This window comes from Suncus etruscus, chromosome 11, assembly GCF_024139225.1.
Source record: "Suncus etruscus isolate mSunEtr1 chromosome 11, mSunEtr1.pri.cur, whole genome shotgun sequence".
In the NCBI taxonomy this organism is placed as follows: Eukaryota; Metazoa; Chordata; class Mammalia; order Eulipotyphla; family Soricidae; genus Suncus; species Suncus etruscus.
This window is the reverse complement of record NC_064858.1, coordinates 30,036,763-30,059,266: the sequence shown is the minus strand read 5'-3', so window position 1 is coordinate 30,059,266 and position 22,504 is coordinate 30,036,763. Positions and strand designations below refer to the sequence as shown.

At 35.7% G+C, this 22,504-nt stretch overlaps 1 protein-coding gene and 2 non-coding genes across 3 annotated transcripts in view; 2 read left to right on the top strand and 1 right to left on the bottom strand.

The window, feature by feature from the left end:
- The window catches only part of PIK3C2G (phosphatidylinositol-4-phosphate 3-kinase catalytic subunit type 2 gamma), a 378,850-nt gene that overhangs the window by 25,667 nt on the left and 330,679 nt on the right, over positions 1 to 22,504 (top strand). Inside the window, exons 4-5 of the mRNA XM_049782899.1 lie at positions 2,646 to 2,763; positions 21,285 to 21,387. Of these exons, the coding sequence (XP_049638856.1) occupies positions 2,646 to 2,763; positions 21,285 to 21,387 (221 nt within the window). The remainder of the gene's footprint in view (positions 1 to 2,645; positions 2,764 to 21,284; positions 21,388 to 22,504) is intronic.
- Positions 13,546 to 13,650, bottom strand: LOC126023669 (U6 spliceosomal RNA). The gene has a single exon (XR_007500769.1). It is a non-coding gene; the product is annotated as a U6 spliceosomal RNA (small nuclear RNA).
- On the top strand, positions 20,152 to 20,259 carry LOC126023575 (U6 spliceosomal RNA). Its single transcript, XR_007500689.1, has one exon. It is a non-coding gene; the product is annotated as a U6 spliceosomal RNA (small nuclear RNA).

The window sequence follows — 22,504 nt, the reverse complement described above, 5'->3', positions numbered from 1 at the left end:
CTTGTAGGCAGCAGAAGGTTGGATTCATCTTTTTGACCCATTTTGCCACTCTGTGTCTTTTAATTGGTGAATTTAGTCCATTGACATTGAGGGAGATGATTGTCATAGGATTTAATGTCATCTTTGTAGATAAGTTTGCTGTGTTTGTTGGTCTCTCTTGTCTTAGAGTAGACCTGTCAGTTTTTCCTTTAAGGCTGGTTTATCTTCTGTGAAGTTTCTGAGCTGTTGTTTATCCGTGAAGCTGTGTATTCTTCCTCCAAACCTGAATGTGAGTCGGGCTGGGTGCAGTATTCTTGGGGAGGCATTCATTTCATTCAATCTTGTCACAATATCCAACCACTGTCTTCTGGCCTTGAGAGTTTCTTGTGACATGTCTGCTGTAAGTCTTAGGGATGCTCCTTTGAATGTAATTTCCCTTTTTGATCTTGCTGCTTTCAGTATTCTATCCCTATCTATGGGATTTGTCATTGTAACGAGGATGTGTCTTGGGGTGTTTTTCTTTGGGTCTCTTTTAGCTGGTATTCTTCGGGCATGCAGTATTTGATTGCATGTAGGCTTTAACTCTGGGAGTATCTCTTTGATGATGTCTTTGACAGTTGATTCTTCTTGGAGATCTCCTTCCTGGGTTTCTGGGACTCCAATGATTCTTATGTTGTTTCTGTTGAGTTTATCAAAGACTTCTATTTTCATCTCTTCGCATGCCTTGAGTACCTTTTCCATTGCCTGTTCGTTTGTCTTAATGTTCTTTTCCAATTTCTTCTGTTGTGTTGAGCTTTTCTGCATCTCATCTTCCAGTACTCCGATTCTCTCCTCAGCTGCTGATACCCTGTTGGCGAGGCTATCCATTGTGGTTTTCAGTTGAGCAACCGTATTTTTCAGATCTGTTATTTCAGTTTGGAGTTTTCTGATTTCTGTTTTTGTGTTCTCTTCAGATCGATCTATGCTCTTTTTGAGGTCTACAAACATATTCCATATTTCTACTCTAAACTCCTTATCTGAAAGGTTAATCAGGTGGTTGTAATTTATTAGATCAACCGAGATTTCGTCTTCATTCTCTATGGATGGTGTTTGCCTGTGAGTTTTCCCCATTGTCACGCTTGTAGTGTGGTTTTTCCTGCGTGTTGTGGTGGGGTTCATTGATTAGGAAGAGTTCGCGGCTGCAAAGGGAAGCGAAGCTGCTGAGCGCTTCTGTTGCCTCTAGTTGCAAGTCCTCAGAGTGAACAAGGGCAGGGCAAGGTAGAGCGATCTCGCAGCCCCAGAATGCAGCTGCTCACCAGCTTCAAAATGCAGTTTTTTAGGGGTGCACTCCCTAGGCCCCTGAGGAAACCTTCGGAAGTTCAGAAGCACTGTTTCAGGAAGACAGAGATAGGAGTTTTCCCCGAAGTCCTCAGAGTGAACAAAGGCAGGGCAGGGCAAAGCGATTCCATGGCCCCACAATGCAGGCACTCACCAGCTTCAAAATGCAGTGTTTTTGGGGGTGCGCTCCCTAGGCCCCTGAGGAAACCTTCGGAAGTTCAGAAGCACAGTTTCAGGCAGACAGAGATAGGAGTTTTCCCCGAAGTCCTCAGAGTGAACAAAGGCAGGGCAGGGCAAAGCGATTCCACGGCCCCACAATGCAGGCACACACCAGCTTCAAAATGCAGTGTTTTTGGGGGTGCGGTCCCTAGGCCCCTGAGGAAAGCTTCGGAAGTTCAGAAGCACTGTTTCAGGCAGACAGAGATAGGAGTTTTCCCCGAAGTCCTCAGAGTGAACAAAGGCAGGGCAGGGCAAAGCGGTTCCGCGGCCCCACAATGCAGGCACTCACCAGCTTCAGAATGCAGTGTTTTTGGGGGTGCGCTCCCTAGGCCCCTGAGGAAACCTTCGGAAGTTCAGAAGCACAGTTTCAGGCAGACAGAGATAGGAGTTTTCCCCGAAGTCCTCAGAGTGAACAAAGGCAGGGCAGGGCAAAGCGGTTCCGCGGCCCCAGAATGCACGCACTCACCAGCTTCAGAATGCAGTGTTTTTGGGGGTGCGCTCCCTAGGCCCCTGAGGAAACCTTCGGAAGTTCAGAAGCACAGTTTCAGGCAGACAGAGATAGGAGTTTTCCCCGAAGTCCTCAGAGTGAACAAAGGCAGGGCAGGGCAAAGTGATTCCGCGGCCCCACAATGCAGGCACTCACCAGCTTCAGAATGCAGTGTTTTTGGGGGTGCGCTCCCTAGGCCCCTGAGGAAAGCTTCGGAAGTTCAGAAGCACAGTTTCAGGCAGACAGAGATAGGAGTTTTCCCCGAAGTCCTCAGAGTGAACAAAGGCAGGGCAGGGCCTAAAAATAGTTTTATTTAAAATTAATTCAGAATCTGTACTATTACTCCAGCCCTTGGAATATATTTTTTAAGAAATACAATGTACAATTTTTTTTAACATAAAGAACATGAACCTTGCTTTATCGTGAATACACAGATAAAACTTATTTAAATGTAAAATGGTACTTTTTAAAAATATCTCCACACCGAACAGTCTAATAATTTTAATGCATCTCACTTTAATTTTTATTAGGGTTAGATAGTTTTACTCTCATAATATTTGTATCATCATACTACTCAAGACAATTTTCTTGGCCAATATTTGATGTTATTATTAACATTTTTATTCTAAACCTTTATTTTCAGCAAATTATCTAGTTAAAGACCTAATAACAGAAATCCTGCAATTTCATACAAAGGAGCATGTAATATTTCCCAACGATCACCTTCTCAGCATATGTGGTTATGAAGAATTTTTGCAGAAGTAAGTATTTTTAAAAGATATTTTGATTATCATTTTACTCATTGAAAATGACTTTTCCTTTTGGTTATTTTAAGCAGAAGTTGTACAACTATTATGTTCTTCCAGCCAGCAAAATTCAATTTGTCCCTTTTAAGATTTTTAAATTTGGGGCTGGAGATATAGCACAGAGGTGTTTGCCCTGCAAGCAGCCAATGCAGGACCTAAGGTGGTTGAGTTGAATCCCAGTGTCCCATATGGTCCCCCGTGCCTGCCAGGAGCTATTTCTGAGCAGATAGCCAGAGGCAACCCCTGAGCACAGCCGGGCGTGGCCCAAAAACAAAAAAAAAAAAAAAAAAAGATTTTTAAATTTGAATATTTAATGACAGCCCTATTTTTGGCTTTGTTTTATGTTGTTTGAATCTGTATTAAGCACATGTTTAAGAGCTGTCGGCATAGTCAGTTTACCTGGATACTTAGACATGGTATATTTTTTTAGTTTTAAAACTATGAAAGTACTGTAAAGGACTAAAGAGATTAGTGTGAAAAGTTTATTAAGGACCTTTACATAATTCAAGTGGGTAATCATTCATACTCATAACTCAATATGTATAGTTATCAGCTGCAAAATGGTAGCATCTTTAATTTTTTCTTGTTAATATATAAATACAGTTTACTAAAATGTTTTTGTTTTTTGGCCCACCCCCCGTGATACTCAGGAGTTACTCCTGGCTATGTGCTCAGAAATTGCTCCTGGCGTGGGGGACCAGATGGTACCCTGGGAGAATCAAACTACCATCTGTCCTAGGCTAGCACATGCAAGGCAGACGCCTTACCACTTGTGCCACCACTCTGGCCCTGAAATGTTTTAACTGTTATTTAATTCTATTAAAATTCATTTTCTTTAATTCTCATGAAGTAGAAAAATTGCCAGTATTAGGATGAATTAACCATAGTCATTTATTCTCCAGTGAAAACTGAAGAATACATTGTAAAATATATATATATGTTTACTTATTTAAGACTAAAATCCTACCTATATTAACATTTTTATTTCAATAAGCAAAATATTATTCTGATATCAAAAGAAAAACTAAACCCCTTATATATTTTATGTATTCAAATATAATTGACTACAATATATGCTCTTAAAATTGAAAAAAAATGTTTATAAAGTTTTGTTATATGGGAATAAAAAGTAGCATATATTTTAATAAGTGACCATTTAGACTCTCACAGTTAAAGTATTATGCTTTATCTGTATTATTTAACCAATTTTATAAGAAGAATTGTCATTTTTAAGTGTGATTAATTCTAAAAGAGCAAAGAAATAGATATGCTACTACTCCTGCCTTACAGATGGAAACTATGAGGTTTTTTTTTTAGATCACACAACTTGAAATTGGTATGTGAAGCCTAAATTCAAATCCAATTTAGCTGTCTGTGTAGACCCAACTCTTTCAAATGTAAAATAATAATGCAGAAGCTCTTGAGAAAGATATTGAAAATAGCTAATGGTTCTTTATGTTAGAGCACGAATTATAAAGAACAAATGGTTTTTATGGATTTTTAATCGGTGTAAGAGTACAGAGTTTCTAATAGTCCAGTTCACCATCTTGCTGAAATAAGCATTTGCTTAGTCATTGAGAACAAAGAGATTCAAAGAACAGAGATGCTAATATCTGAGATATATAAAGATTCACAAGGCTCAACAAAAAAATATCTTATTTTACAAATGTAGAAAAGAGATGAACAGACACTACTCTAATGAAAACATACTGATTGCCAATTGACAAATGCAAAAGTGTTCATCTTTCCTTCATATCTGGAAAAGGCAAATCAAAACAATGAGATAGCATCTAACACCTGTGAGAATGCAGTCTGTCAAGACTGCAAACAAACAAACAAACAAAAACAATGCTGGTAGGAATGTGGTTAAAAAAACATTAAGAAAAAAGTGCCGGAGTGATAGCACAACAGCAGGGCGTTTGCCTTGCACGTGGCCAACACAGGCCAGACACTGGTTCAAATCCGGGCATCTTATATGTTCCCCTGAGCTTGAAGGCGATTTCTGAGAGCAGAGCCAGAGTAACCCCTGAGTGCCGCCAGGTGTAGCCCCCCCCCAAACAAACAAACAAAAACAAACAAAAAACACATAAAAATTAAAAGACACCCTGATGAAAAAATTTCCTTAAATATATTAAATGATTTTTAGAAATTCTGGAGATCCATATTTATAGAAATTGAAAATAATTATTTCTACATGACTAGTATTTTACAATATGTCTGTGACTACTTCTACATAAAAGTGGAGAACACTTAAACAACAGTATCTTATAAACTTGGTATGTATTCATTCTGATACAAAATAAAATCTATAAATCTGAAACTAAGAAAAATATATATTTTTTTAATTTTGGGGCCAAACCTGGTGGTACTCAAGTGTTACTCCAGGCTCTGAATTCAGAAATCATTCCTGAAAGTCTCAGGGGATCATCTGGGATGCCAGGGATCAAATCCTGGTCAGCCATATGCAAAGCCTACTTTCTACCCATTGTGATATGAATCTGGGCCCTGAAAGAATGATAGAAATAATTAATATCGGAGAAGTTAAAATTACTTGCGATGTGCTATGTTGATTTTATTTTTTAGCCATAAGTTAAAAATATTGTACAACTTAATGATGTGAATATCACTAAGGTCTCTTTATAGAGAACATGGTTGTATGGATAATTATTTATAAGGATCAACCTTTTAGTGTTATCTCAAAATTACAACACAATCACTAATCTCTAGTAACTATGACAACTAGTCACAAAGCCAAAATCAAAAGCTGTTTAGAGAATAAATATATGTGCAGTTTTACATTTAGATTTACTAGTATCTAAGAAAAAGTAAAAAAGTTAAAAATTCAATAATTTTGAGTATGCCATATATCTGTTCATTTAAAACTGAAGTTTTACACATAATTATTAAGTGAAATTACTAGGCATCCATATTTTACATGTTACCAGATTTATGTGAAAATTCTGAAATAGATAATTCTAGAGTTTACAATGTAATTAAAATAGCAACACTGTTTTTAAGGTCAAATCTTTCTCTACATATCACCCATCATAGTGGTAATGTGTTATTATTCTCTTTGGCACAACATAGTTTTCTCTTTTAAGGTACCTACATTTCTTAAACAAAATCTTTCATTGTCTACACATTTACTCATTAATTTCTACATACAATAAATTTGTTCTTTTATTTTTTAATGTTTTGAGTTTTTTTTTTATATTTTTTTTTTACTCTGGATTAGCATTGTACATTAGAAATTAAAGGTAAGGACACAGGAATTTTCTGTTCTCTGCCAACCACATTTCAAAAAACGTAAACTGGAACTAGAGAAAATCAATTTTATTTTATTTTATTTTTGGTTTTGGGCCATAGCGGGTGATGCTCAGGGTAACTACTGGCTATGTGCTTAGAAATTGCCCCTGGCTTGGGGGACTATATGGTACTCCGTGAGATTGAACCTTGGTCTGTCGTAGGCTAGCGCGGGCAAGACAAGACGCCTTATGGCTTGTGCCACCGCTCCTGGCTTCGGAGATCATATGGGGCGCCGGGGGATCAATCCGTGGTCCTTCCTAGGCTAGCGCAGGCAAGGCAAGCACCTTACCACTTGCACCACCGCTCAGGCCTAAAAATGTCCAATTTATTTTATTTAGTTATTTTTGTATTTTGGGATTCATACCTGGTACTCTGGGGTTACTCCTGGTCCTGTGCTCAGAAATTACTCCCAGCAGGCTCAGGGACCATATGGGATGGCTGAGAGCTACCTGGGTTGGTACAGGATCTGCTATGTGCAAAGCAAATGCCCTACCGCTGTGCTATTTCTCCAGTCCAAAATATATCCATTTTAAATTAGGTTGTTTGGTAGGTGAGCTTTATGAATTCTTTATGTGTTTTGGACCTTATCATATTGCCAGATGGATGCACAAATTAGAGCTTCCCATTCAGTAAAGTGTATTTTGTTCAGATTAGATTATCTTTTGCTGTACTGAGCTTTTTAGTTTGATGTAACTACAACAGTTTTTGCTTTCTGGTGGGAGTTTGTTTTGGGGTCATACTCGGTAGACTCAGGAATCACTCCTGAATCTGTACTTAAAGATCAATCCTGAATGGACTCCTGGGGTATATTCAGTGCAAGAATCAAGCCTAGGTTAGTTGCATGCAAAGTTTTATCTTGCAATTTACCTGCTGTACTACATCTCCTACCCATGCCTAGTTTTGCTTTTATTTCCCTTACTGTTGGAGTTAAATATTGAAACATATCTCAAAAATTAATATATTCAAGCATTTTGGTTAAATTTTCCTCTTTGCACTGCATAGTTTTTAGTTTTATATTTATAAATATAAATATATACATACAAATATATATTTATAAACTTATATAATATGTTTATATCTCTAATTCATTAACTTATGTGTTCTAGCCTTGAGGTAGCTTCCAAACCTAGTCATAAATTAGTGGCCATATATGTGTGGGTTTTTTTTCTGGACTCTCAATTATTTTTTGCACTTTTAATTTAATTATTGAATTTACTTTTAAATTATGTTCTTGAAATCACATCCTTTGGTAGCAGTTTGTATTTGGGAAGTGTGATGTTTTCATTTTTCTTCTTTTTTTCTCAGAACTGTTTTTGCTATCTGGGATATTTAATGGGTGCAAATAAATTTCATAAAATTTTTATTTTTTTGAAAAATGTTATTAAGATCTTGACAGCAATTGAGTTTAAGCTTTATATTACTTCAAGTAATACATATCTTTAATTATGTTAATTTTTCAACTATTGAACATGAAATATTTTTATCTCTATTCTATTTGTTTCAATAATGTCATACAGGTTTCAACCATACATCTTTCACTTATTTAGTTAAATTTACTATGTTTTGATGTACATAAGAATGTTTTCTTGATTTCTCTTTTTGTTTGTTCCTTACATATAAAATATGAAATGATTTTATATATTAATTTTATAAACAGGTATTTTTTCTATATTGGTTTATTACTTCTAGCAGCTTTTTTCTATTTTTTCTAATTTCTATATATATGTATAAATTGGTGATACTTATGCTTCTTTTTTTTTTTTTTTTACTGCTTTTTTTGTCAGTTAGCCTGTGCTCTTAAACTTTTTTTTTTTTTTTTTATTTAAACACCTTGATTACATACATGATTGTGTTTGGGTTTCAGTCATAAAAGGAACACCACCCATCACCAGTGCAACATTCCCATCACCCAAGTCCCAAATCTCCCTCCTCCCCCCCCCAACCCCCGCCTGTACCCTAAACAAGCTCTACATTTCCCTCATACATTCTCAATATTAGGACAGTTCAAAATGTAGTTATTTCTCTAACTAAACTCATCACTCTTTGTGGTGAGCTTCCTGAGGTGAGCTGGAACTTCCAGCTCTTTTCTCTTTTGTGTCTGAAAATTATTATTACAAGGGTGTCTTTCATTTTTCTTAAAACCCATAGATGAGTGAGACCATTCTGCGTTTTTCTCTCTCTCTCTGACTTATTTCACTCAGCATAATAGATTCCATGTACATCCATGTATAGGAAAATTTCATGACTTCATCTCTCCTGACAGCTGCATAATATTCCATTGTGTATATGTACCACAGTTTCTTTAGCCATTCGTCTGTTGAAGGGCATCTTGGTTGTTTCCAGAGTCTTGCTATGGTAAATAGAGCTGCAATGAATATAGGTGTAAGGAAGGGGTTTTTGTATTGTATTTTTGTGTTCCTAGGGTATATTCCTAGGAGTGGTATAGCTGGATCGTATGGGAGCTCGATTTCCAGTTTTTGGAGGAATCTCCATATCGCTTTCCATAAAGGTTGAACTAGACAGCATTCCCACCAGCAGTGGATAAGAGTTCCTTTCTCTCCACATCCCCGCCAACACTGTTTATTCTCATTCTTTGTGATGTGTGCCATTCTCTGGGGTGTGAGGTGGTATCTCATCGTTGTTTTGATTTGCATCTCCCTGATGATTAGTGATGTGGAACATTTTTTCATGTGTCTTTTGGCCATGCGTATTTCTTCTTTGTCAAAGTGTCTGTTCATTTCTTCTCCCCATTTTTTGATGGGGTTAGATGTTTTTTTCTTGTAAAGTTCTGTCAGTGCCTTGTATATTTTGGAGATTAGCCCCTTATCTGATGGGTATTGGGTGAATAGTTTCTCCCACTCAGTGGGTGGCTCTTGTATCCTGGGCACTATTTCCTTTGAGGTGCAGAAGCTTCTCAGCTTAATATATTCCCATCTGTTAATCTCTGCTTTCACTTGCTTGGAGAGTGCAGTTTCCTCCTTGAAGATGCCTGTAATGTCTTGGAGTGTTTTGCCTATGTGCTGTTCTATATATCTTATGGTTTTGGGGCTGATATCGAGGTCTTTAATCCATTTGGATTTTACCTTTGTACATGATGTTAGCTGGGGGTCTAAGTTTAATTTTTTGCAAGTGGCTATCCAATTGTGCCAACACCACTTGTTGAAGAGGCTTTCCCTGCTCCATTTAGGATTTCCTGCTCCTTTATCAAAAATTAGATGGTTGTATCTCTGGGGAACATTTTCTGAGTATTCAAGCCTATTCCACTGATCTGAGGACCTATCCTTATTCCAATACCATGCTGTTTTGATAACTGTTGCTTTGTAGTACAGTTTAAAGTTGGGAAAAGTAATTCCTCCCATATTCTTTTTCCCAATGATTGCTTTAGCTATTCGAGGGTGTTTATTGTTCCAGATGAATTTCAAAATTGTCTGATCCACTTCTTTGAAGAATGTCATGGGTATCTTTAGAGGTATGGCATTAAATCTGTATAATGCCTTGGGGAGTATTGACATTTTGATGATGTTAATCCTGCCAATCCATGAGCAGGGTATGCGTTTCCATTTCCGTGTGTCCTCTCTTATTTCTTGGAGCAGAGTTTTATAGTTTTCTTTGTATAGGTCCTTCACATATTTAGTCAAGTTGATTCCAAGATATTTGAGTTTGTGTGGTACTATTGTGAATGGGGTTGTTTTCTTAATGTCCATTTCATCCTTATTACTATTGGTATATAGAAAGGCCATTGATTTTTGTGTGTTAATTTTGTAGCCTGCCACCTTGCTATATGAGTCTATTGTTTCTAGAAGCTTTTTGATAGAGTCTTTAGGGTTTTCTAAGTAGAGTATCATGTCATCTGCAAACAGTGAGAGCTTGACTTCTTCCTTTCCTATCTGGATTCCCTTGATATCCTTTTCTTGCCTAATCGCTATAGCAAGTACTTCCAGTGCTATGTTGAATAGGAGTGGTGAGAGAGGACAGCCTTGTCTTGTGCCAGAATTTAGAGGGAAGGCTTTCAGTTTTTCTCCATTGAGGATAATATTTGCCACTGGCTTGTGGTAGATGGCCTTCACTATATTGAGAAAGGTTCCCTCCATTCCCATCTTGCTGAGAGTTTTGATCAAGAATGGGTGTTGGACCTTATCAAATGCTTTCTCTGCATCTATTGATATGATCATGTGGTTTTTATTTTTCTTGTTATTGATGTTGTGTATTATGTTGATAGATTTACGGATGTTAAACCAGCCTTGCATTCCTGGGATGAAACCTACTTGATCGTAGTGGATGATCTTCTTAACGAGGCATTGAATCCTATTTGCCAGGATTTTGTTGAGGATCTTTGCATCTGCATTCATCAGTGATATTGGTCTGTAATTTTCTTTTTTGGTAGCGTCTCTGTCTGGTTTAGGTATCAAGGTGATGTTGGCTTCATAAAAGCTATTTGGAAGTGTTTCTGTTTGTTCAATTTCATGAAAGAGTCTTGCCAAGATTGGCAGTAGTTCCTCTTGGAAAGTTTGATAGAATTCATTAGTGAATCCATCTGGACCTGGGCTTTTGTTTTTCGGCAGACATTTGATTACTGTTTTAATTTCATCAATGGTGATGGGGGTGTTTAGATATGCTACATCCTCTTCCTTCAACCGTGGAAGGTTATAAGAGTCCAAGAATTTATCCATTTCTTCCAGGTTCTCATTTTTAGTGGCTTAGAGTTTTTCAAAGTAGTTTCTGATTACCCTTTGAATCTCTGTCATATCAGTAGTGATCTCTCCTTTTTCATTCCTGATACGAGTTATCAAGTTTCTCTCTCTCTCTTTCTTTGTTAGGTTTGCCAGTGGTCTATCAATCTTGTTTATTTTTTCAAAGAACCAACTTCTGCTTTCGTTGATCTTTCGGATTGTTTTTTGAGTTTCCACTTCGTTGATTTCTGCTCTCAGCTTTGTTATTTTCTTCTGTCTTCCTATTCTTGGGTCCTTTTGTTGAGCATTTTCTAGTTCTATTAGCTGTGTCATTAAGCTACTCAGGTAAGCTCCTTCTTCCTTCCTGATGTGTGCTTGCAAAGCTATAAATTTTCCTCTCAGTACTGCTTTTGCAGTGTCCCATAAGTTCTGAGAGTTTGTGTCTTTATTGTCATTTGTTTCCAGGAACCTTTTTATTTCCTCCTTGATTTCATCTCGGACCCACTGGTTATTGAGCATGAGGCTGTTTAACTTCCAGGTGTTAAAGTGTTTCTTCTGAGTCCCTTTGGAGTTCACAAATAATTTCAGAGCCTTGTGGTCAGCGAAGGTAGTCTGCAAAATTTCTATCCTCTTGATCTTATGGAGGTATGTTTTATGTGCCAGCATGTAGTCTATCCTGGAGAATGTCCCATGTACATTGGAGAAGAATGTGTATCCAGGTTTCTGGGGATGGAGAGTCCTATATATATCCACTAGGCCTCTTTCTTCCATTTCTCTCCTCAGGTCTAGTATATTCTTGTTGGGTTTCAGTCTGGTTGACCTGTCCAGTGTTGACAAAGCCGTGTTAAGGTCCCCCACAATTATTGTGTTGTTGTTGATATTATTTTTCAGATTTGTCAACAGTTGTATTAAATATTTTGCTGGCCCCTCATTTGGTGCATATATGTTTAGGAGAGTGAATTCTTCCTGCTCTACGTACCCCTTGATTAATATAAAATGTCCGTCTTTGTCCCTTACAACCTTCCTGAGTATAAAGTTTGCATTATCTGATATTAGTATGGCCACTCCAGCTTTTTTATGGGTGTTGTTTGCTTGGATAACTTTTCTCCAGCCTTTTATTTTGAGTCTATGTTTGTTCTGACTATTCAGGTGCGTTTCTTGTAGGCAGCAGAAGGTTGGATTGAGTTTTTTGATCCATTTAGCCACTCTGTGTCTCTTAACTGGTGCATTTCGTCCATTGATGTTGAGAGAAAGAATTGTCCTGGGATTTAACGCCATCTTTATTTCAAAATTTGGTGTGTCTTTTGGGTAGTCTTGTCTTAGATTAGGTCTTTCAGTTTTTCTCTTAAGACTGGTTTTGTGTCTGTGAAGTTTCTGAGCTGTTTTTTGTCTGTGAAACCATGTATTCTTCCATCAAACCGGAAAGTGAGTTTTGCTGGGTATAGTATTCTGGGTGAAGCATTCATTTCATTCAGTCTTGTCACAATATCCCACCACTGCTTTCTGGCATTGAGCGTTTCTGGTGACAGGTCTGCTGTAAATCTCAGGGAAGCTTGCTTGAACATGATTTCCCCTTTTGATCTTGCTGTTTTCAGAATTCTGTCTCTATCTGTGGGATTTGTCATTGTGACTAGGATGTGTCTTGGGGTGGTTTTTCTGGGGTCTCTTTTGGTTGGTACTCTTCGGGCATGCAGGATTTGATCACATATATTCTTTAGCTCTGGAAGTTTCTCTTTAATGATGTTCTTGACCATTGATTCTTCCTGGAAATTTTCTTCCTGGGTCTCTGGGACTCCAATGATTCTTAAGTTGTTTCTGTTGATCTTATCATAGACTTCTATTTTCGTCTGTTCCCATTCTTTGACTAATTTTTCCATTGTCTGCTCATTTGCTTTAAGTTTTTTGTCCAATCTCTCCTGCTGTATGGAATTGTTATGTATCTCATCTTCCACAGCACCAAGTCTATTCTCAGCTTCTGATACCCTGTCCCAGAGCTTATCCATTTTGTCATTCACTTTGTTTACTGACTTTTTCAGTCCTGTTAGTTGACATGTTATTTCAGTTTGGAGTTTTGTCATTTCTGCCTTCATATTTTCTTGGTTCTTATTAGTGTTCTGTTCAACTCGATCCATGGTTTCTTGGAGTCTGTTGAGCACCTTCCATATTGCTAGTCTAAAGTCCTTATCTGAGAGGTTGATTAGTTGTTCAGTCATTATCTGGTCCTCAGAATTGTCATCTTCATTCTCTATGTCTGATGCTGGCCTGCGTTGTTTCCCCATTGTCACACTTGTATTGTGGGTTTTTCTACGTGTTGTAGTGGTATTCATTGTCTATATGATGTAGGCAGCACACTCCTCTGGCTCCTCCCTTTCTGGATGGGCTGACTTGCCTCTAAGGGAGGGGAGTCCTCCGTGGATGAAGCCTCACACTGGGACAAATCTTAGGCCCGATCATGCAACAGAGAAGACAGTCCAGAGAGAAATGTTTGCTTCTGTGATATAGCGCCGTTCTTAGTGTGATTTTTCCTTCTTGTTGCAATGGAGTTCTACGCGGCCGTGCTCCTCTGAGCCTCTTTTTGCCCCACTCGCAAGAGTTTCACGCAAGAGGACAGTAGACAGACATAGACAGGTCACACTCACAGTCTTTCACAGCTGAGCCCCACTGGGCCGGTGTACTTTTGCGGATTTTCCCCGCCTGGTGTCACACACAGGGAGCCAGCTTTTGCAAAGGTTAGCCGGTTTTTATGCTCTCGCTTCTTTTTTTTTAATATGAATGTTTCATGAATTTGCATGTCAACCTTGTGCAGGGGTCATGCTAATCTTCTCTGTATCATTCCAATTTTAACTTATACTTATTTCTAATATGGATGCCCTTTATATCCTTTTTTGGGGGTATAACTTCTAATATTCTAACTTCTGACACTATATTGATTAATAGTATATAAGACTGGACATATCTTATTTCTGATCTTACAGGCAAAACTGTCAGTGTTTTTTACTATCAAATATAGTGATGGCTCTCAGTTTGTAATATGGCTTTTATTATGTTGAAGCATGTTTCTTTTATCCTCATTGTCTTGGCTTTAGAATGACTCAACATTTTATGGAATCATATTATCAAGTTATGTTGTCTATTGAACAAATCATGTATTTTTGTAACTCCTTTAGTTGATGTGGTGTATCTCACATTTGAATGTGCATATATTAATTATTTGTAATTTTATTACATTTTATATCCCAGAAGAAATCCCACTAAATTATTGTATATTATTATTTTATATATTGTCAAAATTGATTTTCTAGTACATTACTGAATATTTCTTTATGTGTATTTATCGAATCTTTGGTTATAGTTTTCTTAGTTTATGATGTACTTTAGACTAACGGTAATGTTGGCTTTAAAATATATATTTAAAGTTTTCTCTTCATTTCAACTTTTTGGGAATAATATGAAAAACAGGTTATTTATTCTTTTTCTGTATGTTTGGTAGAATTTAATAGTGTATTCATCTACTCCTGGCTTTGGGCTTGGGGGAGGTTTTTATTACTATTTCTATTTCCTTGCCTGTGATTGCTCTGTTCAGATTTTCTATTTATTCCTGATTCAGTCTTGGAATGTTTCTAAGATTTTTTTCCATTTCTTCTAGATTGTTCATTCTGTTGTCAAATAACTATTCATAATACTTTCCTTTGGTCTCCTGTATTTCTGTAGTATTTACTGTAAGCCCTCTATTACTTCTGATTTTATTTGTGTTTTATTCTTTCTTATTCTTTATGACGCTGACTAATGGTTTGTCAACTCTTATTTTCACAATTTTTGAAATAGCTCCTTTTATATCTATATAATTTTAGCTTTATTCTTCATTCTTTTCTCCCTAATATTGATTTTTAAACTTTTTATTCATTTTCTTCCTAATATTTCTTTACCTAAATTATCTAGTTAATTTCAAAATAGGTTTAGTTTTTTTTTTATTTGTTATATTTCTTGCCTCACAAAGGCTCTGTTGCAACAAACTTCTCTGATACTACTAAACTATTGGATCAATAAAGAAGTAAATGATGAAATAAAATTATGATGATTTGAATTAGTGCCTATGATATGACATGCAGCTCACTCACTACTCATCAAAGTTTATCAATATATTGGTCTTACCAACTTAGACTGAAAGCAAACAGGTGAATAAAAGTTTATCAATATATTGGTCTTACCAACTTAGACTGAAAGCAAACAGGTGAATAGTAGTTTCTAGCTAGTAAAAGTACAATTGTTTTTGAAAATTTTTTAGTCATTTCAATAACACCAGAGAATTAATAAGAATAAGAGGTGGTTATTCTAACACAGTAACTAGTTTATTACCATACTACACAGACATTAAAAAAACATTTTTGGGGCTGGAGAGATGGCATGGAGGTAAGGCGTTTGCTTTGCATGCAGAAGGTTGGTGGTTCAAATCCCGGCATCCCATATGGTCCCCCAAGCCTGCCAGGAATGATTTCTGAGCGTAGAGCCAGGGGTAACCCCTGAGCGCTGCCAGGTGTGACCCAAAAACCAAAATATTTTTTTATTGTGGTTATATCATTCCCATAAACAAGATATATACATCATACCTATAAACAAGTCGCAGAAATATAATGTCTTCTACAACTTTTCACTTTCTGTCACAAAAACCAGTTTATTCATGCAAGTTTCTTTGGTTTGTGTAACATTTTCTAGTGTCTTAATGCCTCATTCCCTGAAATAACAAGGGTTAAATGTAAAATATAGAGGAAGTTTCTAAAGATAACAATACTGTGTTCAGTGCACAGTAACGGCATAGACCAAATGCATTTTCTTTTTCTCTCTTTCTCTCTATCTCTTTCTCTCTCATTCTCTCTGTGTTTGTACATAATATGAAAGTTAAACTACTGTGTTCAACTCCTGAGTAAACGTCAAAAGATACTTAAAATAGGAGGAACATGAGTCATTCATTTGACAGCTTTATGAAAATTAGGCAATTTCCTAAGAAATGACAAATTTTCTCCATATTAACTCAAGGAGAAGTGTTCATGCAAAATAAAACATTAAACAGGTAGCAGAAAATTCAGTTTGAGCAATGTGCTCCAAATATCAAGGAATAGACAACTGTCAATTATACAAACTGCACTGCAGGACAGAAAAGGTTAAAGCAGCAGATAAAGGTGATCTTATGTTGATGGCCTCAAATAAAAATAACACATGGCACTAAAAATACACCTCTCTACATTTTAGATATATATATATATATATTATACTCAAGAGAACTTTAAAAATTGAAAATTAGATTTAATGGAATAAATCTAAGAGAAAAAAACAATGCATAAGAAAAATTCACTACTATAATAACTATAGTATCACACTTGGAAAATAATCTTTCAATATTAATTACCTAAGAGACACAAAGAAAGCCATTTGAAATCATTTGAAATTCCTTTATGATTTTAAAAGCTAGAATAAGAAGTTTAACAGGAACCCAGAGCAAATGTCCAGTTTAATTGTTAACTATAAGAATTGTTCAAACTATAATCATGTTACATAAATTAAAATATATTTAGAAAAAAGAATTGTTGGGGCCAGAGTGATAGTACAGCTGATACAGCATTTGCCTTGCCCACAGTGGACCCAGGTTCATTCCCTGGCATGCCTTTTGATCCTCTGAGCGCCACCAGGAGTACTACCTGAGTGCAGAGCTAGGAGTCAGCCCTGAGCATTGCTGGATATGTATACAAAAGGAAAAACAAACGAAAGTTTTCTATAGAGTCAAGAAAGACAAATTTTATCCTAGACATTACAAGAGAGCAAAAGGAAGCAAAATATTTGAGGGCACTCGATATACTATAATTATTCAAAAAGTACACTTTATCTTTATAAAATAAAAATTAATTCAATGAAAAACTAATATAATATTTCATGAAAGTTCAAGTAATAAATATTATTGAGAATTTTTGAATTATTGTGTAACAGGGATCATAAAATCATCTTGTATAAAGCATAGCAGATTGGACTTGCTGACAGAAAATTTACACTTAGATCTAAAAGGTCATGAAAGTGAACCAGAGGGCAAGTGGAACTAGTATTTGCCTGGAGATAATTTTTGTTTGTTTTGTTTTTTTCTTGAAATAATTTATGATTATAACAAATCCAACTATTTTATTATTTATATACATAAAATATGCCAAATCTATATAAATATCATATGCCCCACTAATTCTAATATTATTCTGTCAGGTATATTATAATCATAATTCATATATAATTTTGGGAAGAGGAGAGGCTTCCAAACAATGCTCTTCAGGAAGCTCAGAATTACTCAGATAACCATGCCAAAGGTAATCAGGAAATTGTAGAATAATATTAAAGAACTGAATAATATTAAAGAACCTTTATTTATAATGTGATTTAAAAATTATGTAGCAATGGAAAGGTTTTATTTTTTATAAATTAGGAATAAAAAACTACTAACAGATTAAAAATGCATTTGTCTCTCAAGTGACTAACAATAGAAACTCAAAGAAAAATCAAAATAATCCCAACAAGTGAGATTCCACAACTTTGACTTGTATGCATTGACCCACCTTCACAGCTTATCACTACTAATCTCTCTAAAGAGATATAAGCTAAGATGCTAAAATTCACGGATATACTGGTCTTGAGGCTGAAAAATATGAGGCCAAATCCCCATTCTACCAGCACTGGCAGCCACATCAGGATGCTACAGCTGCTCCCATGCAAATGTTCCAGAAAAAATCATCCAAATAGCCCAACTTGTCGACTAATCGTTTTAGAGGCATCAAGCCTAAAAATCCCAGCTAGGCTAGTTTTCAGACTGAAAACTCTAGAATATTCTAGGTTTAAGGGTGAGAAACCTTTTGCATCTTTTCCCCATGCTGCTGGAAGTCAACCTCAGAATCACCACTAATCTGGGAAAAGATGCAAGCCTAGCTAAGCCATTTAAACTTATGAACCAAGTTCTACATATCCTGTATATCCTGCAGCAAAACTCCTCAAAATTCCACAGTCCTGACAGCCCAGTAATGCACCAAATTAGATGCAAAAGTAGCAAAGAAATCACCTAAACTCAACAAACAAAAACAGGCTCAACAGGGGCCAGAGCGATGGTGAAGGAGTAGATGTCTTGTCTGCCTTGCCTGCCAAGCCTAGGATGGACTGCGGTTATACCCCGGCGTCCCATGGTTCCCCAAGCTAGGAGCAATTTCTGAGCTCATAGCCAGGAGTAACCCCTGAGCATCACCCAGTGTGGCCCAAAAACAAAACAATCAAAACAAAACAAGAAAGGCTCAGCATTGAAATATAAATGTTTTTAATGGCCTGATTATTATTATATTAATTTCATAATTTTAGTGATGTATTTTTTAATAATTCAACTAGTGAGTTAGTTATAGCAAGCAATATAAAATAAACTATTTGTTCCTGCTAAGGAGGCAATCTTGGGGATGGAGGGTAGAATTAGTATTGGAACACTGAATTCCCAAAACAACAGTATTATGAGGAATCTTATAAACCATAGTGTTAAGAAAGTTAAAAAATTATTCCAACATATCAGGAAAAAACTTGTGAGATGTTTAACATAGGTTTTCAATAACATAGATGAAGGTGGCATTGTGATTAGATATAGATTAATTTGTTTAAAAGAAAGTGTGGTAAGTAGATTATAATAATTCATCTGTAGACAGCTATAGAAAAAATATGATTTGAAATTTATTTCAATTTAGAAAAAGTACAATATACTTAGTAATTATTTTACTAGAAAAGGAAAAGGGAAGAATATTTCTTGTGTGTTTTGTTTTGTATAGTTCAGTATAATTGGAATGTTTTCCATAAAAATATATATGTAGTTTTTAGTTGAAGAGAAAATAAGATGTCTCCAATTTCTGCTCAGCACTCATAGCTCAAAATAAATGCAATTACTCACTCACACAAATTGAGGCAAAGATGGAAAATAATTTATTTTTGGAAAGGAATAGAACTGGTAAATTTAAATATAGGATGGATATTCACTAAGTCTGAACAAGAAGTATTTTAAATACAGTATGTATCAAATATAACAGTAAATGCACTAAAATGTTTTACTGTTATTTAAAATTCAGAATATCAAACATCTATTTTATCCAAAGATCCTAATACATACAGGTGAGAAAATTAAAGTCAAACAGTTGTGAAAAATTGGGGCAGGAATGATAGTATGGTGGTAGGGCATTTGCCTTGCACACAGCCAACTCAGGATGGACCTGGTTTCAATCCTTGGCATCTCATATGGTCCCCCTAACCAGGAGCGATTTCTGAGCACATAGCCAGGAGTAACCTCTGAGCGTCACCAAGTGTGGCCCCAAAACAAAAAACAAACAAACAAAAGCAGTTGTGTAAAATATGATGATTATAAGAGTGGGTGTGGAGAAATTGTGAGGCTTTGTATAAGTCGTTATGGTACTGGGTTAATATGAATCATATAGGCGGAACACAGTAAGTCGCACAAATATAGAGAGCTATAAAGTCATATTTCTGAAATTTTATAGTATTTTGATACAATGGAAGTCAAAATTTGATTTTTATCAAATAAAGACTTGTCTGGAAATGGAGGATATCATGCTGAGTGAAACCACTTGGAAAAAATTGCATGGATACAGAAGGATTTCTTTCATATGTGGGACAATGATACACAGAAAAATAGCAAGAGAAGTCCAAAGGCAACATAATGAGGGAGCAGATACACAAAATTGAGTTGGGTTTTGCAGGAGTGAGAGTGGGGATAGAATTTGTAAATGGGGAGGGAAGGGTGATGAGAAAGAGGTGCCAAGGTCCTTGAGAAGGGAGATGGGTAGACTGGTGAAGGGTCGGTCTGGTGTGGGAACTGTGTATGTGAGAAACCACTAGTATTGTAAACACTCATATTGTAAATCACAATTTAAAATTATTTTTTAAATAAAAGTCAGTCTAAGAAATCAGTAGCCACATCTTAAGGGAAATTCATAAAACTGGGACTCAGTTTCCAAACTTTAATACACTGAGAAATAGAAACTGAAGTGTAAGATGAATCAATACTCTTAAATTAATCCCTGATGCAGTGTAGAAAGAAGAGACTTGAGAGTAAGGAGGTGAAGTGTTTGTGTATGTGTGTGTCTGTGTGTCTGTGTGTGTCTGTGTGTGTGTCTGTGTGTGTGTGCTTGTGTGCATAAATGCATGCATATCTATTGAGATGGTCCCAGAAACAGAACTTTGGAGAGAAAGCTGGTAGAATGCTCATGGAATTCCCTGGCTGTGCCTAGCCTTGCAGCATAATGACAGTGACTTTTCAGATGAGTTGGATATATCAATTTATGAACTCTGAAAATCTGTGCTCTCTTCGGCAGCACATATACTAAAAATTGGAATGATACAGAGAAGATTAGCATGGCCCCTGTGCAAGGATGACACGCAAATTCGTGAAGAACTATGAAAATTTAATACAAGATTTATTTATTCTATTATAAATTTTAATTTTAATACAAAATTTTTCTCCTGAATTATTTTGCTATTAACAAAGATGATAAAATAATTTGCAGTAAACATTATTCATTCTTTTTGATGACTCAGGATCAAAGATATATCTAAATCAAAATTTATATATATCATATAAAAATCCTTAAGACTTTTTATTCAAAGAGAACTTGTTAGTATTTATAACAAGATGCTTCAAATCAGCAATTAATCATGCCTGTTATTTAATTTGTTATTAGCAAATATTTATAGAGATTGGAAATGTTGAGAGAAAAGAAGAACAAATGGAGGAAAACATAAAGATGCCACTAAAAATTTGTGGAATACATAGAAATATTACTTTCTGTTTTAATCTTGACTTTTAATTCTTTGATGTAGACCTTAATATCTCAACTCTAAAGAGAAAAACATTAAGTTTTGAATATTTGATTAGCTTTTCAATGGTCAGAGTAGCAACCAGCAGTAGCTAAAGTTAGGGAATCTCTCTCTAAAGCCCAGGGTATTTCTGTTGCAGAATATTCCACTGTAATATTTGCTTCCTTAATTTTTCTGGTCCCACATACATTTTCTGGCATCACTTAAACCTCCCAGAAGCATTTTGTTCTTGGTCTGGAGAAATAATACAGTGAGTAGGGCAATTATCTTGCACGTGACCAAACCAGGTTTTATCCCTAGAACACCATATTGTTTTCCACCAGGGCCACCAGGAGTCATCTCTGAGTGCAGATGCATTGATGCTCTCAATTTAGAGATGGCAGGGTAAACTGTGCATCTGTAAATTATCCTTCAGTATAATTTATTGTATTCATTAGAGAGATCTCTAAATATTTTCTAACTTACTGCATTTGAAAGTAATTGCAATATCTTTTCATTTAAGACTTTTACTAGGCTAACTTCCAAATAAAAAATAAAATTAAGTCAGAAGAAAATAAACATACTTTGGGAAATTATAGAAGAAAATTATTTTGTTGATTTTTTTTATTCCTTCAGTGATTACTCTTTGGGGAGCCACAAAATATTTCAGAAAGATAAATCGGCTATTCAACTTTACCTACAGAAAAACAAGAAAACTCCGGGAAAGTTATCACGAAAGGTAAAACTTCTATAGTACTGGTTTTTATTAACAAACTAGTCATTTTAAGAACAATATTTCAATATTTATGGAATTTGCCACTTTGGAATTGCATAGGTTAATGGGTGCATGTTAGAGTGCTTTTATTCAAAAAAAATAACATGTAACTAAATGCCTGTTAACAATTTGAACTGAAGCAATTACATGAACATATTACAGTAACTCCAATATAATAAGAAGCCAAATGTCTTATGAAACTATCACTAGTGGTAAATTTGTTAAGGTTATCATATTTATATAAATGTGTCTTCATTGTGAAGTAAATAAAATATTAATGTAAAGAGGCAATCTCGGATGCAGAAACTAACATAATTTTGTTTTATTTGAAGAGTTTTTAGGTCATTGTCAACACATTTTTAAGCCAATACAGACTAACTCTTTCTTTCTCTCACTTATATATATGTATATATATACATATATATGTATATATATACATATATATATAAAATAGTCACCTAGCAAAGATTACTATGCTTTAATGGCAACATTTCTTGCTATTAGATGTGGATTTTATTTCGTGTGATGTCTTGAGTTACTTTAAAACCAAATTGCACATTATGCAGTGAACTTTGATTTTTTGAAAGTTTTTATCTATAAAATTTCCCAATTACCTACTTTAAGTAAAAAGTCTATAGCCCTGTCATTTACATCAGATAACCAATTTCTAGCCCATGACTTTTTTCCCCCTTTACTCTGGGTGTTTTATCATAAAAAAAGTCAGGTGGCACATTAGGTTGCAATTTATCTTTGTGAATATAACATAATGAGGCCAAAAGAGAGCTGTTTGGAACATCTTTTGGAAAGTGTTACCAAACTCAGCCTGTGCTTACAGTTCCGGAGCTGTGCTTGTGAGAGTTACTACAAAGAAATATTAAAAATCACAGTGAATTTTCCCATCCTAAATAATCAGTCTTCAAAGGCTACTCACTGTTGAGAAAAAAGCTGAAAGAATCATGTTTTATTTCTACTCCAAGATAAAAGACAAAACACAAGGTGTTTTTATTTTTCTTTTGGGCAGCACCCGTTGTTGGCAGTGCTGGCAGTGCAAGCAAAGGTCACTCCTTTCTCTGTATTTAGA